The sequence below is a fragment of the Phytophthora sojae genome, assembly GCF_000149755.1.
Source record: "Phytophthora sojae unplaced genomic scaffold PHYSOscaffold_4, whole genome shotgun sequence".
In the NCBI taxonomy this organism is placed as follows: domain Eukaryota; phylum Oomycota; class Peronosporomycetes; order Peronosporales; family Peronosporaceae; genus Phytophthora; species Phytophthora sojae.
The window spans coordinates 5662246-5674615 of NW_009258118.1; the positions used below are offsets into that span (position 1 = coordinate 5662246).

The 12370-nt window shown below is 54.5% G+C and overlaps 9 protein-coding genes across 9 annotated transcripts; 4 read left to right on the forward strand and 5 right to left on the reverse strand.

Annotated features, from left to right (window-relative positions):
* Positions 1-424: 424 nt before the first annotated feature.
* On the reverse strand, positions 425-1135 carry PHYSODRAFT_301080 (hypothetical protein; the record flags this gene model as incomplete). Its single annotated transcript, XM_009529159.1, has 1 exon — positions 425-1135. The coding sequence occupies one exon, from the start codon at positions 1133-1135 to the stop codon at positions 425-427; it is 711 nt and encodes a 236-aa protein (XP_009527454.1).
* Positions 1136-1827: 692 nt separating this feature from the next.
* Positions 1828-2493, reverse strand: PHYSODRAFT_354668 (hypothetical protein). The gene has a single exon (XM_009529160.1). It carries the CDS (start codon positions 2316-2318, stop codon positions 1929-1931), a length of 390 nt encoding a protein of 129 aa, XP_009527455.1. The 5' UTR covers positions 2319-2493; the 3' UTR covers positions 1828-1928.
* Positions 2494-2536: 43 nt separating this feature from the next.
* On the reverse strand, positions 2537-4170 carry PHYSODRAFT_559266 (hypothetical protein; the record flags this gene model as incomplete). The annotated part of the gene is made up of 1 exon (XM_009529161.1): positions 2537-4170. A coding segment is annotated over one exon (1632 nt), but the record flags the coding sequence as incomplete, so codon positions are not given.
* A 228-nt stretch (positions 4171-4398) lies between these two features.
* Positions 4399-5019, reverse strand: PHYSODRAFT_406756 (hypothetical protein; the record flags this gene model as incomplete). Its single annotated transcript, XM_009529162.1, has 2 exons — positions 4399-4737; positions 4831-5019. Coding segments are annotated over 2 exons (528 nt in total), but the record flags the coding sequence as incomplete, so codon positions are not given.
* A 2297-nt stretch (positions 5020-7316) lies between these two features.
* On the reverse strand, positions 7317-7647 carry PHYSODRAFT_332204 (hypothetical protein; the record flags this gene model as incomplete). Its single annotated transcript, XM_009529163.1, has 2 exons — positions 7317-7551; positions 7643-7647. 2 exons carry the CDS (start codon positions 7645-7647, stop codon positions 7317-7319), a joined length of 240 nt encoding a protein of 79 aa, XP_009527458.1.
* A 959-nt stretch (positions 7648-8606) lies between these two features.
* On the forward strand, positions 8607-9626 carry PHYSODRAFT_559267 (hypothetical protein; the record flags this gene model as incomplete). Its single annotated transcript, XM_009529164.1, has 2 exons — positions 8607-9287; positions 9357-9626. 2 exons carry the CDS (start codon positions 8607-8609, stop codon positions 9624-9626), a joined length of 951 nt encoding a protein of 316 aa, XP_009527459.1.
* Positions 9627-10616: 990 nt separating this feature from the next.
* On the forward strand, positions 10617-11066 carry PHYSODRAFT_500780 (hypothetical protein; the record flags this gene model as incomplete). Its single annotated transcript, XM_009529165.1, has 1 exon — positions 10617-11066. A coding segment is annotated over one exon (450 nt), but the record flags the coding sequence as incomplete, so codon positions are not given.
* A 130-nt stretch (positions 11067-11196) lies between these two features.
* PHYSODRAFT_332206 (hypothetical protein) lies at positions 11197-11709 on the forward strand (the record flags this gene model as incomplete). The annotated part of the gene is made up of 1 exon (XM_009529166.1): positions 11197-11709. The coding sequence occupies one exon, from the start codon at positions 11197-11199 to the stop codon at positions 11707-11709; it is 513 nt and encodes a 170-aa protein (XP_009527461.1).
* Positions 11710-11899: 190 nt separating this feature from the next.
* On the forward strand, positions 11900-12223 carry PHYSODRAFT_301084 (hypothetical protein; the record flags this gene model as incomplete). Its single annotated transcript, XM_009529167.1, has 1 exon — positions 11900-12223. One exon carries the CDS (start codon positions 11900-11902, stop codon positions 12221-12223), a length of 324 nt encoding a protein of 107 aa, XP_009527462.1.
* Between the last annotated feature and the right edge of the window lie 147 nt (positions 12224-12370).

The window sequence follows — 12370 nt, forward strand, 5'->3', positions numbered from 1 at the left end:
GGCAGGACGCAATTAAACAGCACTCAACACCGGAGGCGCAGAGCTAACGTACGTCATACAGGGTGCGATTCCATCGGCTGTGCCACCGGAAAATCAGGAGCTTAGAGTATGATACTGGCATTACATTCGCAAGTGGTAAACTGACCCAATCTTCACACAAAGTTCCTCGTACTTGGCGACCACCTCCCCGGCTACTTTATGTATTGCCCTGCTTGACTTGCAACACTCGAGTTCAGGAGTCCTTGTAGAAATATGACCAGACTGGCGCAGTCGCGTTCAACCGCGATCGCTAAGACCGCATCGATCGCTTCATCACAGCTTTCTTCCACCACAACCTTCGCCGTGTCGAGGTTATCGCATGCCACCATGTCCTCCAAGATAGCCTCCAATACCTCCGGGTCGCAGCGTCTTAGCAGCATTCCCGTCATTCTAGGCAACGACGTGATGCTGCGGTGGCTGCTTGATGAGCGATAGCATGTTGCGTGCTCACATTCGCCAGCACTTTGGCAATCTCGACGTTGTTCTTCACCACTGCAAGCCTTAACGCAGGGTCAATCAGCTTGGGGTCGCACCTATCAGCCAGCAGTTTTACCACCTCGAGGTGGCCTAGCAACACCGCCTCCTTCACAGCAGCGGGGATCGCTCTCAGTTTGGCTTCGGCCTTGGACGACCTTGTCTCCCAGGCGTCGAGAAGCAGCTCCATCGTCTCCACCTGGTTCATGGAGGCTGCCTGGACGAATGCTGATCCAATACGCTCCACGTCTCCGCGCTCGAGCAGGAACTTCACCATGTCAACGTGACCGTGCTTCGCAGCGGGGCCAACTGCCGCGCTGATACTTTCCACGTCGCACATGGGCAGCAGATACTCCACCATCTCAAACGAGCCCGTTCCTGCTGCAGTAGGCAACAATGGATGAAACTCGGTCCGTCCGCTCTGAACCAGCAAGTCAACGACGTTGAGGTGGCCTTGCTTGATCACCCGTTGCGTCAACCCGGTCAAGTCTCCCAACAAAAAGCTCATTGGCAGCAGGAAGTCGGTCGCTTCAGCGTGGCCATTGAGCGCTGCAGCGAGCAGAACATCCCTGATGTTAAACCACCGGCCGACTCGAGGTGGCAGGTACTTGATCACATCCATGTGGCCCTTAGCTGCTGCTGCTTCGAGGGCCTTAACGGGGGACGTTTTCTCTTTGTTCTTGTGCTGCTCGCCGAGATATTCCAACACGTTAAGATGGTTTTCGGTCGTGGCATCGGCATAGAATAGGATTAGCGTGCTGCATGATGTGGGGATCAAAGTAAGACTTGACATTAAGAGATTACGAAGCAGCCGCGCGTTGGCACGCCTTAGGCGTGAACCCCATTGCGACGAGTGGTGCTCGTATCGCGAAAAATGCCAAGTCGCCGTTGCCTGCCATCATCGCTGCGAGTGGTGCTCCCAGTTCTTGCGTGTAGTGTGTGTAACTCTGAAATACGCTTGACTTCCACCTGCCGTGAAGTTTAATTGTTGTTGAATCTGCTCCACCGGCTATTAGCGCAGAGGCCCCGCCGCTGCGTAGCGAGTGACAGGATATCGCTGCGGGTCGATTCCGGTGCCGATTGCAGCCGCTTTCAGGGCTTTGGACATTTCTTCTGCCTTGAGCATTCGGGACTTGCTGAACGAACATATCGGGTCGGTCGGCCTTAGATGGTGTCGACGGGCTAGTTCCAGCAGCAGTGAGGCTCCGATTACCGGACAGACCCTGCCATGTCCGGATCGTGATAAGTAACGTGCCGATCCTTCGCCTCGCTGATCGGTCTTGCTTCCGCGGAGTGTTATTATCGCATGAACCGCGTCATCGAAGTTGACCGCAGGATTGCCTGTGATGTCAAGTACTTCGACGTCGCGGACCTCTAACGCCTTCCCCCTTTGATCGCCAGATATTCGGAACTTCTTAGGAGATAGAAGAAACCCAGCAGCGCAGCCCCAAGAAATAGGCGTTGCTTGGGTTTCGTGTAGTCGATTTGGGCGGACATCCACTCGAGCATTGTACGAGTGACGGGAGATCGGGGTCGAGGAGGAGGACTATTCCTGCGAACGCTGTGGCGTGGCTGGGGCTGATGACGGGTTCGAACCCGGCATAGACTTTATGATGCCATTTGACATGGCTAACTTGGGCGTGCACGGAGGAGGTAGATCCGACTCGTCCGTCTAAGCATGTAGCCGACCATCGATCGATGGCAAAAAACACCAGTTGGAGAGGAGAGACTGCGCGACTTGATCGTGCTCTGGTAGCCAGGGAGATCGTCCGATGCGCCGACTGAAGGAGACCCATTGCTTCCATGTCGAGTCGTATTGTCGTCGGGACGTATCGGCAAGGGAGCGTTGTTGAAGAGCGACCAGCTGCCGTCGTAAGCCTTCCTCATGCTGTCGGGCACTTTGACCTACATCCAATCATTGGTTAGTTTGTTCCAGAGTGTAAGTTGCGGGTCGGACCATGCGCGGGACCCCAGGTCGGCTAGGACATTGGATGATCCGGCAAGATGTTTGGCTGATACCCGTATGCTCCATTCGGCTTCGACTGCTCCAAAAATTCGGTTCATCTCTTGTGATAACGGATTCGTGCTGGTTAGCTTGTTGTACCACGTCACTGCGGCGGCGTTGTCTATCCAGAATCGTACGTGTGTCAATGTGGTGCGGCTCGAGGATCGCCAGTGCTTGCCCCAGCACAGTACTGCTACTAGTGCGCTGAATTGTTCACGTACGTTTATACTCAGCCGACGTTGCTTGATGAGGGCTTGCTCGACGGTGTCAAATTGTAGGCGGATGAATTCGTGTCGTACGGGATTCAGAACGCACAGTCCGCTATCGCTAGCATCCATGTACAAGTGTACCGCCGGAGCAGGTAATCCACAAAAATACTCGAGAGGTACCCCGCGTAGACGTCCAAATCGAAGAATATGGGCGAACCAGGCGAGAACGAGACGTGCTTCTAGAGTGAGGCTAATCGGTCGTACCCTTGGTGAGCGTTTCCATAGTGCCACTAACTGTTGGAAGAACGGTTTAGCCGGGCGGATGCAGGAGCAGACATGCCGTAGACTTCCCAGTAGCTTCGCTAGCGCAGTCCGCGTCGTCTGAGATGAGACTAGAACAGCTTCGACTCTCCCCAGAGCTTTTTGAAGTTTGGATACGGGCATTGATACCGTCATAGCGACGGAGTCCCATTCCGGACCTAGGGTCACTACGTTCGTCGACCACTCGGTGAACTTCTTGTTGTTGATAGCTCTTGGGCCTAGCACCGCCGTCATGGCTAGCCGAAGCGCGCTGTCACAGGCTTGGAGGCGATCATGGGTCTCGTACTCCACCAACACGTGATCGTCTACCCAGTCGAAACAAAAGAACGGGGTAGTGTCAGGATTGGTCGGATCGAGTGTGTTCGGGCTCTCGCGACGCACAATGTGAGATATGGCTGTTCCAAACACACCATAGTGGGCTGCGGAGCCTGTCCAGCCGAAAGGTAGTGCGAGATCGATGATCGTGACATCTTCGTCAGGTAACGAGCCGGCGAAGAAGGCGCTGACATCTTCGTGAACGTGTAGGTTTTTATACGCAGATTTCACATCGCCTTTCATAATCTTGATTATCAGCGTTGGGTTGGCTTTCCGTAGTGCGATGATTCTGTGCGCGATGATGTCGACAAGTTCGTACACGAGCGTGGGTATGCTGTGTTGGTCGGACCAAGCATTTGTCGAGTGGCCCAGCGGAAACGATAAATCGTGAATTACTCTCGCTTCGACTGTTAGATCGGCGTCGGTCTTCTCGACACAACCAAATGGACTGTAATGCAGGCGCCACCGCGATGCCGCGTCTCGCGATACAACGAGGCACGCACCGCTTCTCTGTCCATCTCGGATGCTTCTGATTAGCGCGTTGCGCATGACTGCCGCAGACTTGTGGTTTGGTACGGGGCAGGTTTGTTGAGTGCCATCAACTTGAAAGACGTGCTTCACACCCTGTGTGGCTGTACGTATGAGCAGGTTGACGTGCTCGTACTCGTGAAGTAGCCACGGGAAGTGATCGTGGACCAGCGCTTTATTTGGTGTGGGCGATGACGCGGACTGGCCTCGCCAGAGACGAATCGTTTCAGCGAGGGTCATATTCGTGCGCGTCACGAGAAGCGAAATGGCTCGTACCATGTCGTGATCGAGCGAGAACGTTGGTCGTGGCCCAGTGTCATTCGCCGCTGGTATGCCGTGTGGTGGTTCGACGTCTGCTGCTTCAAAGGCTGCGAATGGCGATTGCTTGCGCGTTTTCTCTGACGCTTGTAGGCGCTGTTCTAGGAGCTCGATTACTCTTGATACCACAGACCGCGATCCCACCCGTGGGTGTGCGGCAAGTGTCGATGGCACTCGCAGGCTTCATTCCTGCTTCGCGAAGGTCCGAACGCCGCCGTAGGTGTCCCGTATGTACGCCGCTACGGCTTCTGGTAGTTCGGCCGGCTCAAAGTGTGCTAAAAAGCTCTGCAGGCACCGGTCCTTGCTCTTGGACGAACACCCTTGTACAGAAGCATACCGGAGGCAGAGCTGGCGTCCGTCTTTCTTTGGAACTTGGGCCGAGATTTCCTGAAGTACCTTACGGTCCCTACGCTTAACTCCTTGCCGAGCCACAGCGTCGTTTCCTCCTTTGTGAACCGCTCGGGTGCTGTCCCGGGTAGGTGATGGACCATTTGTCCCGGACGCTTGGTTCGCGCGTGCACGTGAGGCCTTGACCAGTAATCCGGCCAGCTCGGGGTCTTGCATCGTGAATCGGAAACGGACCGAATGGCGCGTGCTAGACCCCGATCGCATGTCTTCAACAACCGCAAGGCGATATGCTCCGATGATGTTGGAGAACCAGAACGCGAGAATGTGGACTTCGGACGAGCTCCACGGGGCAAAATCCTCCAGTTGTTCCCCGAAATCTTCAGCGGCCGCGAAGACGTCTCTTGTCTCCTCGTTGAAAAACTCTTTTGCAAACGTGTAAAGCACGGATAGAGCTTCGGTGAGGTGGTTTATCAGGTAATTCGGGCAACGCCACTTTGCTGGAGAAATTGCGCATGTTGACCGCCTTCGCCTTTGATCGGTTGAGTTGGCTGTCGAGGGCAAACCGTGGGAAATGCAGGATGGATAAGTCGCACGCGCTGAACTCGATGTCGAACAGTCGGGAAGCGATAGCCGGATGAGCCAGAAACTTGGTTGCCGTTGAGGTCCGTACATGGTCCATGTAAACGTCTCCGTCCTTACCTATATATGCTGGTGCTGAGATGGTGTCGTGTACTTCTTGTTGGGCACGAGATGGGCGAAAATTCTGCTGTCGTCGATCACTTGGTTCGTTCACTGGGATCAGGTCTGACGGGTTCATTCCTGTCACTTGACTTGGAGATGTCGCTGTTGCCGCTATCGTTGCAGCTGTTGGGCGTAATCTGCCAGTACCGACGGGTACGGAGCGGAGCTAACGCGTGCAATATCGCTTGCACCGGGTCGGCGGTAGCGGGTTCAGCGCGCGAATCACCTTGGGCTGTGGTTACGTGTCGGCGGCGCCTGCTCAGTGCGCACTGTGCGTCGGCGTTTTGGCGCGGGATGATCGCTACTAAGCGCGTCCAGTAGATCTGCAAATCGCGTTGCCGCAGCGCCTTCGCGAGGGCGGGTGGCAGGGCCGTCGAGGAACGTTGCTCCGACGCGGACGTTAGCGGGTATGGCCCGCCCGCCGTCTACGTAGAAGGCGAAGTTGAGGACGTCGACGACGCTGACTAGAAGCTCGTGACCCGTTCTGGGACATACCCACGGCACCATGGCCGATGGTCTGGGCTTGGATTGGCGAGTGGCGATTCCTGCTAACAGTCTGGAAATGGCTTTGGTGGCCCGTTGGCCGTTCTGTCCGAGTAGGCGGTCCAGAATCAGCGCGTGGGCCGCTTCGAGATCGGACATCGAAGCAACGTCCTCAAGCAAGACCGCATTCCACAGTAGTACGGCCACAGCTGGAGCAATCTCGGTGGGAGCGCTGAACGGGACTTCATGGGTTTCTCCCTCCGTGCTTACAACGTACACGGTGCTGTTGTAGGCCGTAATTTGACCGTGCCTGAACACGTCGCCAACGCGGTAGCAGACTGGGAGGAAAAGTTTCACTCCGGGTTGGCCTGTGCTGAGCTCCGACCTTGGAACTGATCTCGCCGCGGCCACGGCACGCGTGATTGTGGCCGAGGTGCTCTCCTCATCGTCCGAGCGGGGTAGAATGGTCACTTGGACTGTACCCCCACGTCTTGCCGTTACTTCTGGGGCCATCCAGCTGTGCGCTTGGTACATCCGCGGGGAAGAGTAGCACTGAGGTTCGAGACATGATTCGCCGGCGATAAGGACTTGGAGCCGGCTGGTTGGGCGAAGGGAGAATTGAGAGCGACTTCGACTAGTTGCTGGGTCGTCTCAGGTGTACTTTAAGCGCTGCCAGAGCACAAGAGTTGAAGACGACCTTGAACCCGATTGGTGCATCAGAAGATCGGCCGCTTTAAGCTGGTGAGTTGATTCAAGCTGGAGCGGCACTTGAACACTAAAGGCGTAGCGACTAGTGCTCCGACGACAGCGACATGGACGAGGATCACCAACTCCTCCGCCTTCGCCACTTTATTCTCAACCACTGCCAGTCCCAACGCGGGAAGAATGCCATAGGATCCGCTTTGGGCAGCCACCAGCTTCGCTTCTTCTAGCATTCTTCATCGCGCAAGTAATGCAGTGCATCTTCACTTCGTCCTCCTCGAGTTGATCTTCCAACGCGTCAAGTAGGAGCCTTATAACTTCGACGTGGCCAGCCATATCCAGCGCAGATCCAAGATCGTTGGGGTCTGCCTTGTGGAGGAGCTGCCTCGCTAGGTCGACATATCCGTGGTGTAGTGCAAAAGAAATCGCCTCAGTAAGTCAGTGATCCTGTCTCAGCCCAACGTAATTCAGTTTAAAAACCGCAGGTTCTGACGGTAGCGCCCCCCGCAAGTACATGTACTCGTAGTGACAGCAACGAATCCATCCTTGCATGAGAGCGGGGCGAACTCTCAGAGCAATTGTATACTGCATAGTAAGGAGGCATATAGCAAAGAGAAACTAACAGAAACCACTGCGGCTTGCGCCGCAGCGGCTGCATTAATACCAGAATTCATTTCACCTCCAAGCAAGGATTCTCAAGCAAGCAAAGGGTCGAAAGACACTACATCTTTATACTTTCAGGCAACCTCGTGTACTTATCGAAAGGGGCGAAGAACACTGCACCCACTGTGAAGCCCCGACTCGTCCTGTGCTGATCAAGCTGCCACCTGTATTTACTCCTTCTTGTCGCCTCCCAGGTGCTTGAAGTCGAACGACTCGTGAAAAGCGCCTAGCGCCGGCTGGATGCGCGCCGCCCAGGCCTGCGACTGGTCTCCCACAGCCTCCAGGATCTCTCGGAGATTCAGCCCCCACGCCTCCTGTGGCCGCTTCGGGTCCTCCGGCACCACGAAGGTGGCAGACACGTGGTAGTGGCCGAACGAGTTGTGGCGCAACGCCGGTAGAGCGGATCTTCAGTCAAAAGGGGGGGGGGGGGGGGGCGCGATTTCGACCCGATTTTGCCGATTTCAGCCCTGCCCCCCTATGTTTTTTTTCCTGCCACCCCATTTTTCAAGGCCAACATCCGCCAGTGGGCAGGGCGGCGCGGACGGCAGTAGCCGGCAGCATTGGCGCTTGTGCTTGAGGGAGACGATAGCGAAAGTGAAGTGGGTACAATAAAATCAGTGTTCTCTGGATTTTATCCAGAGTTGTTAGGGCGATACGACTACAGGTGCAAATCACTATAAAAATGCATGCTCCGCTATCGGTTATAAACGAACGAATCATATACGTATCGGAACGTACCCGTTAACTTTAATAAACGCTTGGATTATAAATTATCCAGCGGCGTGTTGCTAGAGTCTTTTAGGGTCGACATTCACGTGACACGATCGATCGGATGTCGCTCCACCATGACTCCTAACATAACTACAGTTGTATTTGCAGTACATGTATGTTCAACGATGTTACATCGGTGTCGCCACGTTCAAGTCATGAAACGACACCCACGAACACCCACCACTTCAATTTAAAGCCGTGGGTGTCGTTGAAGTCTTCAAACGATGCTGGTTTCGTTTCAACCATTCTGCACGTCGTTACCGCCGCATTCAAGCCTTGACGTTGACTGCATATTATTGCAAGATAGTTAAGCCATAGCGAGTGACCAGTACATGCTCGCGTAAGGGCTTGATATAGTTGGCAGTGCACGCTTTCATGGTTTTAGAACTTGGTAGCAAACCCGAATAAAGACAAAAGCACCAACTGCTAAAAAATAAGGATACTTCACTCTAACCAAAGAACCTCGGGTAGAACTGCTAGGCATATTTAAGATAAATTACCTTAGAATCAAACCTAGAATCAAAATTACATGATAAAATCCAGAGCTTCTCCGTGCTTTAGCACGGCTTAGTTGAACATACGGGATTAAACATACGCTAAAACCCGTATGAGAATAGAAAAACATCATACGGATTTTTGTACGGCTTCTCGTTGAAGACACAGATTTTGACAATCATACTGACGCCAAGATGCCGACGTTCCTGCTGCCCGTGACGCGCCGCTCGCTGCCGTTCGCGACGTCCCTGCTGCACTTCTCCTCGCGCTTCTCGTCTCCTCTTGCCCCTCCCGTCCAATTCCTCATCTCGTCCACGTCGCGCGACCTGGCCCACTCTCTTCGTTCCCAGCTCCCGTCCCTCCTCTTCTCCTCCCACGAACACGAATCCATCCCGGACTATTCCGACCCAAAGGACCTCAAAGAGGCCTTGGGGGGCTGTGACGCGGTCGTTCTAGCCGCCAGCGGGTGCGGGGACGACGTCGTCAACCTGCCGAGCAACCCAGCGGACGAGTGGCTTCAGTGCGAGCAGAACGTGGCGAGTCTCGTGTCCAGAGACCACTTGGTCGCCAAGTTATCGTGGACCGAAGGGTTTGTGGGGGAACGTTCTCCTTCTGCCATTGGGAGGGCGACCTGGCAGGTAGAACGAGAGTTGAAGCTCAGACTTGGGGGTGGGGAGGGCGATGGCGACGGGTGGGCTCGTAACCTGCTCGTTCTACGGACCCCCACGGGGATGGACGCCTTCCTGCGAGGTCGGCTGTTCGACTTGGTCTGTGGGAGGACGCTCTCCACGAGCGTCAAGAGGGGGCGCGTCGCCTTCGTGCATCCGTTGGACGTCGCGGAGACGCTGAGTGCGTTGTTGCTGCAGAAGGAGAAGGTTGAGGGTGGGGGGATTGGAGAGCGAGGGGTGGTCACGTTGACGGGGCCCGAGGCGTTGACGTTCCAGGACGTTGCCAAGCTGTTGAGTGAGGGCATTGGAGACAAGGTGAACTACTCGCACTTCCCCCTATGGGCCGTCCAGCCGGCGAGATGGGTGCGTGGGGTCCCTGGAGACGCCATCGAGGAGGAACTCGCGGTGGTTCGAGCGCTGGAGTCTGGAGCTCAGGAAAAAGTGGACACGCAGGTACTGGAGAAGGTGCTGGGACGCAAGCCGCGCTCGTTCCGTGAGTTTGTCGCTGAGAATGCGGACGCGTGGCCACGTGCTGACCCACTTTAGTTGGGTTCGGAGTGGATTGCGAACGAAACGCGCGATTCTGAGGTGACGAAAAAAGAGTTCGAGACTGAGATGAGATGAACAGGGGATGAAAATACATCGTTGCAGGATGTCACACGTCCGCCGATGATAGCTATAGCCGAGAACGACCAGGTCAACTTATAGCCGCTATGCACAGCTCAGATCAGTTTTGCTTGTGTTTCTGCTGAGAAGTTAGTTCCTATTTTTCAAGACTGGGCATACGTTGCAAGGTCTCTTTTGGTTGGACATGGGGATTCAATGGTCGCTGCTGGAAGCCTCGAGGAGAGGGGTGGTCGTAGATGTGAAGCTTGCTCTAGAACGTGGGGAGCTTGTGGATACCAAGGACGGGAATGGCTAGACTCCTCTGTTGCTTGCATCTCGCGAAGGCCACGCTGGGGTGGTGAGTCTGCTTCTCTACTACGATGCCAATGCTGACTTGAGTGGCAAGACAGGGTGGACTCCGTTGATGTGGGCTGCTGATGGCGGCCATCAGGACGTGTGCAGCTTTTACTTGACGGCAGAACAAACGTCAATCTGCAAAATGCAGTGGGGCAAACAGCGTTGACGATTGCAGTCTTGAAAGGCCGACTAGAGATCGCTCGCTTGCTGCTGAGCCATAGCGGACATGGATGGGTGGACTCCGCTGATGAATGCTGTCCGAAGTGGCCACGTCGATTTGATCCGCCTTCTCCTTGAAAACCAGGCAGACCTCGAAGCTAAAACCAAGCAAGGGAAAACAGTGCTGAAGTTGGTAGAGGGAATGGGAAATGCGGACGTCGCCAAGGTTTTTGAAGAGTTGAAGAACCAACGGAAGATGCGGGCTGACGCATGGGAGGCCACAACATCCCAGCGAAATGTGGAATTGGTCGAGGATCATAGGACGTTGTTTTAGAAGGCGATGTACCAGGCGTCAGGGCTGCTCTTGGCCGGGGAGAGAGCCCCAATACCAGAGATTCCGACAAACGAACGGCTCTCTTGGTAGCTGTGGAAAATGGCCACGAAGAAGTGGTCCGACGTTTGGTAGAGCAAGGCACAGACTGCAATGCGGGGGCTAAAACAGGCAAGACCCCGCTGTGTGTTGCCGCGGAACAAGGCAAAACAAATATCCTTCGTATCTTGCTCGATCATAATGCTGTGGTCGACCTCTCTGACGCGGTGCTGTGGACCCCGCTAATACACGCTGCTGCCGGTTGGCACCTGGACGCTGAGCAGCTATTGATCGAGCGGAAGGCGAATGTCAACGCATTGTCCAGGTACGATCGGACAGCTTTGCACCATACTGCGAGTACGGGGCAACTCCATACGGCTCAAGTCCTTCTCGATAGCGGAGCTGAGATCGATTTAGCGGACGTGAATGGGCGAACTCCGTTGTGGGTAGCCTGCGATGCTGAGAAGGAAGAGCTCATTTGGCTTCTTGGATAGGGACGGAAGGTCCATTTTGCTGCGCTCTGTGATGATGGCTAAGCTGCTACCCGCTACAATTCTGCTGGAAAATGGCGCAGATATTGATCTGTCGTGTAGACGAGGGATGACGGCACTAATGGTTGCTTCGATGAAGGGCAACACGGATACGGTGCAGCTCCTGCTAAACCACAATCCAGATGTGAACAAGCACAATATTTCCTGGAAAACGGCACTGGATTATACTGAAAGTCACGAAGACCCGATGATAGCAACACTGTTGTGCGGCGCCGAACAATCCAGACAGCCAACACACAATGTCGCGCTTCAAACTGACGAAGTTCAGGGATCCGAGATCGCGACGCTCTTTGGCGAGTATGAGTACAAGGGTTCACTGGTGAAAGACGCGGGGACGGAAACTGAGGAGGCAGCTGAAAAGAATTATTCGATTGATGATGTTTCTAGCGTGCAAACTCAAAGCACGGTGGTGGAAGAATATCACAGTGGAAGTGGGAGTGGAAGTGATAGCGATAGAGAAAGTTCATACAGCGCAGGAGAAGAAACAGTGTCCCTGGAGGAAGAGTCAGTGGCCGATAGCGAGAGTGACGGTGGTCGTGACGAGGAGAGTTCAGAATCAGAGGCTGAGAGCGAATCATCATCTTGAGGTAACTGTGCAAGGAGGTGTCAGTAAGAAAATGTGTGAAGACTTTGAAAACAAGCATCAGACGCTGGTCGAACATACACAGAAAGCTGCACCAGCGGTGGAAAGGCACCGATCGTTACTTGAGTCTGTTGGACAAGGCAATATAGACGGCGTTAAGGCTGCTCTTGATCGCGGAGAGCTCCCCAGTACGATGGATGCCGACAAGTCCCCTTTGCTGATCGCTGTAGAAAATGGCTATGCAGACGTGGTCCGCCTTCTTGTAGAGCGCAGCGCAGACTGCAACGCAGGAGGTGAAGCAAGCAAGACTCCATTGTGCGTTGCCGTGGAGAAAGGAAAAACGAGTATCGTCCGTATCTTGCTTGATCATGGAGCGGCAGTCGACTGCACAGATGCTGTCCGGTGGTCTCCATTGATTGTTGCTGTAATTTATGGGCATTTGGAGGTTGCACAGCTTTTGATCGAGCGGAAGGCGAATGTCAACACAAAGTGCAGGGAGGGTCGGACACCATTGTGATCGCGGGACACATGCATATAGTTCAGTTTCTTCTCGATTGCGGTGCTGAGATCGATTTAGCGGATGCGGAGGGGCATACCCCGTTGGGTAGCCTGCGTGACGGAGAAGGAAGAACTGATTCGATTTTTTATGACTCGAAGGCCCTAT

What these genes read in the sequence shown, in the direction of transcription:
- PHYSODRAFT_354668 (XM_009529160.1), bottom strand. Translation starts at nt 2,318, where the DNA reads ATGGAAGCAATGGGTCTCCTTCAGTCGGCGCATCGGACGATCTCCCTG.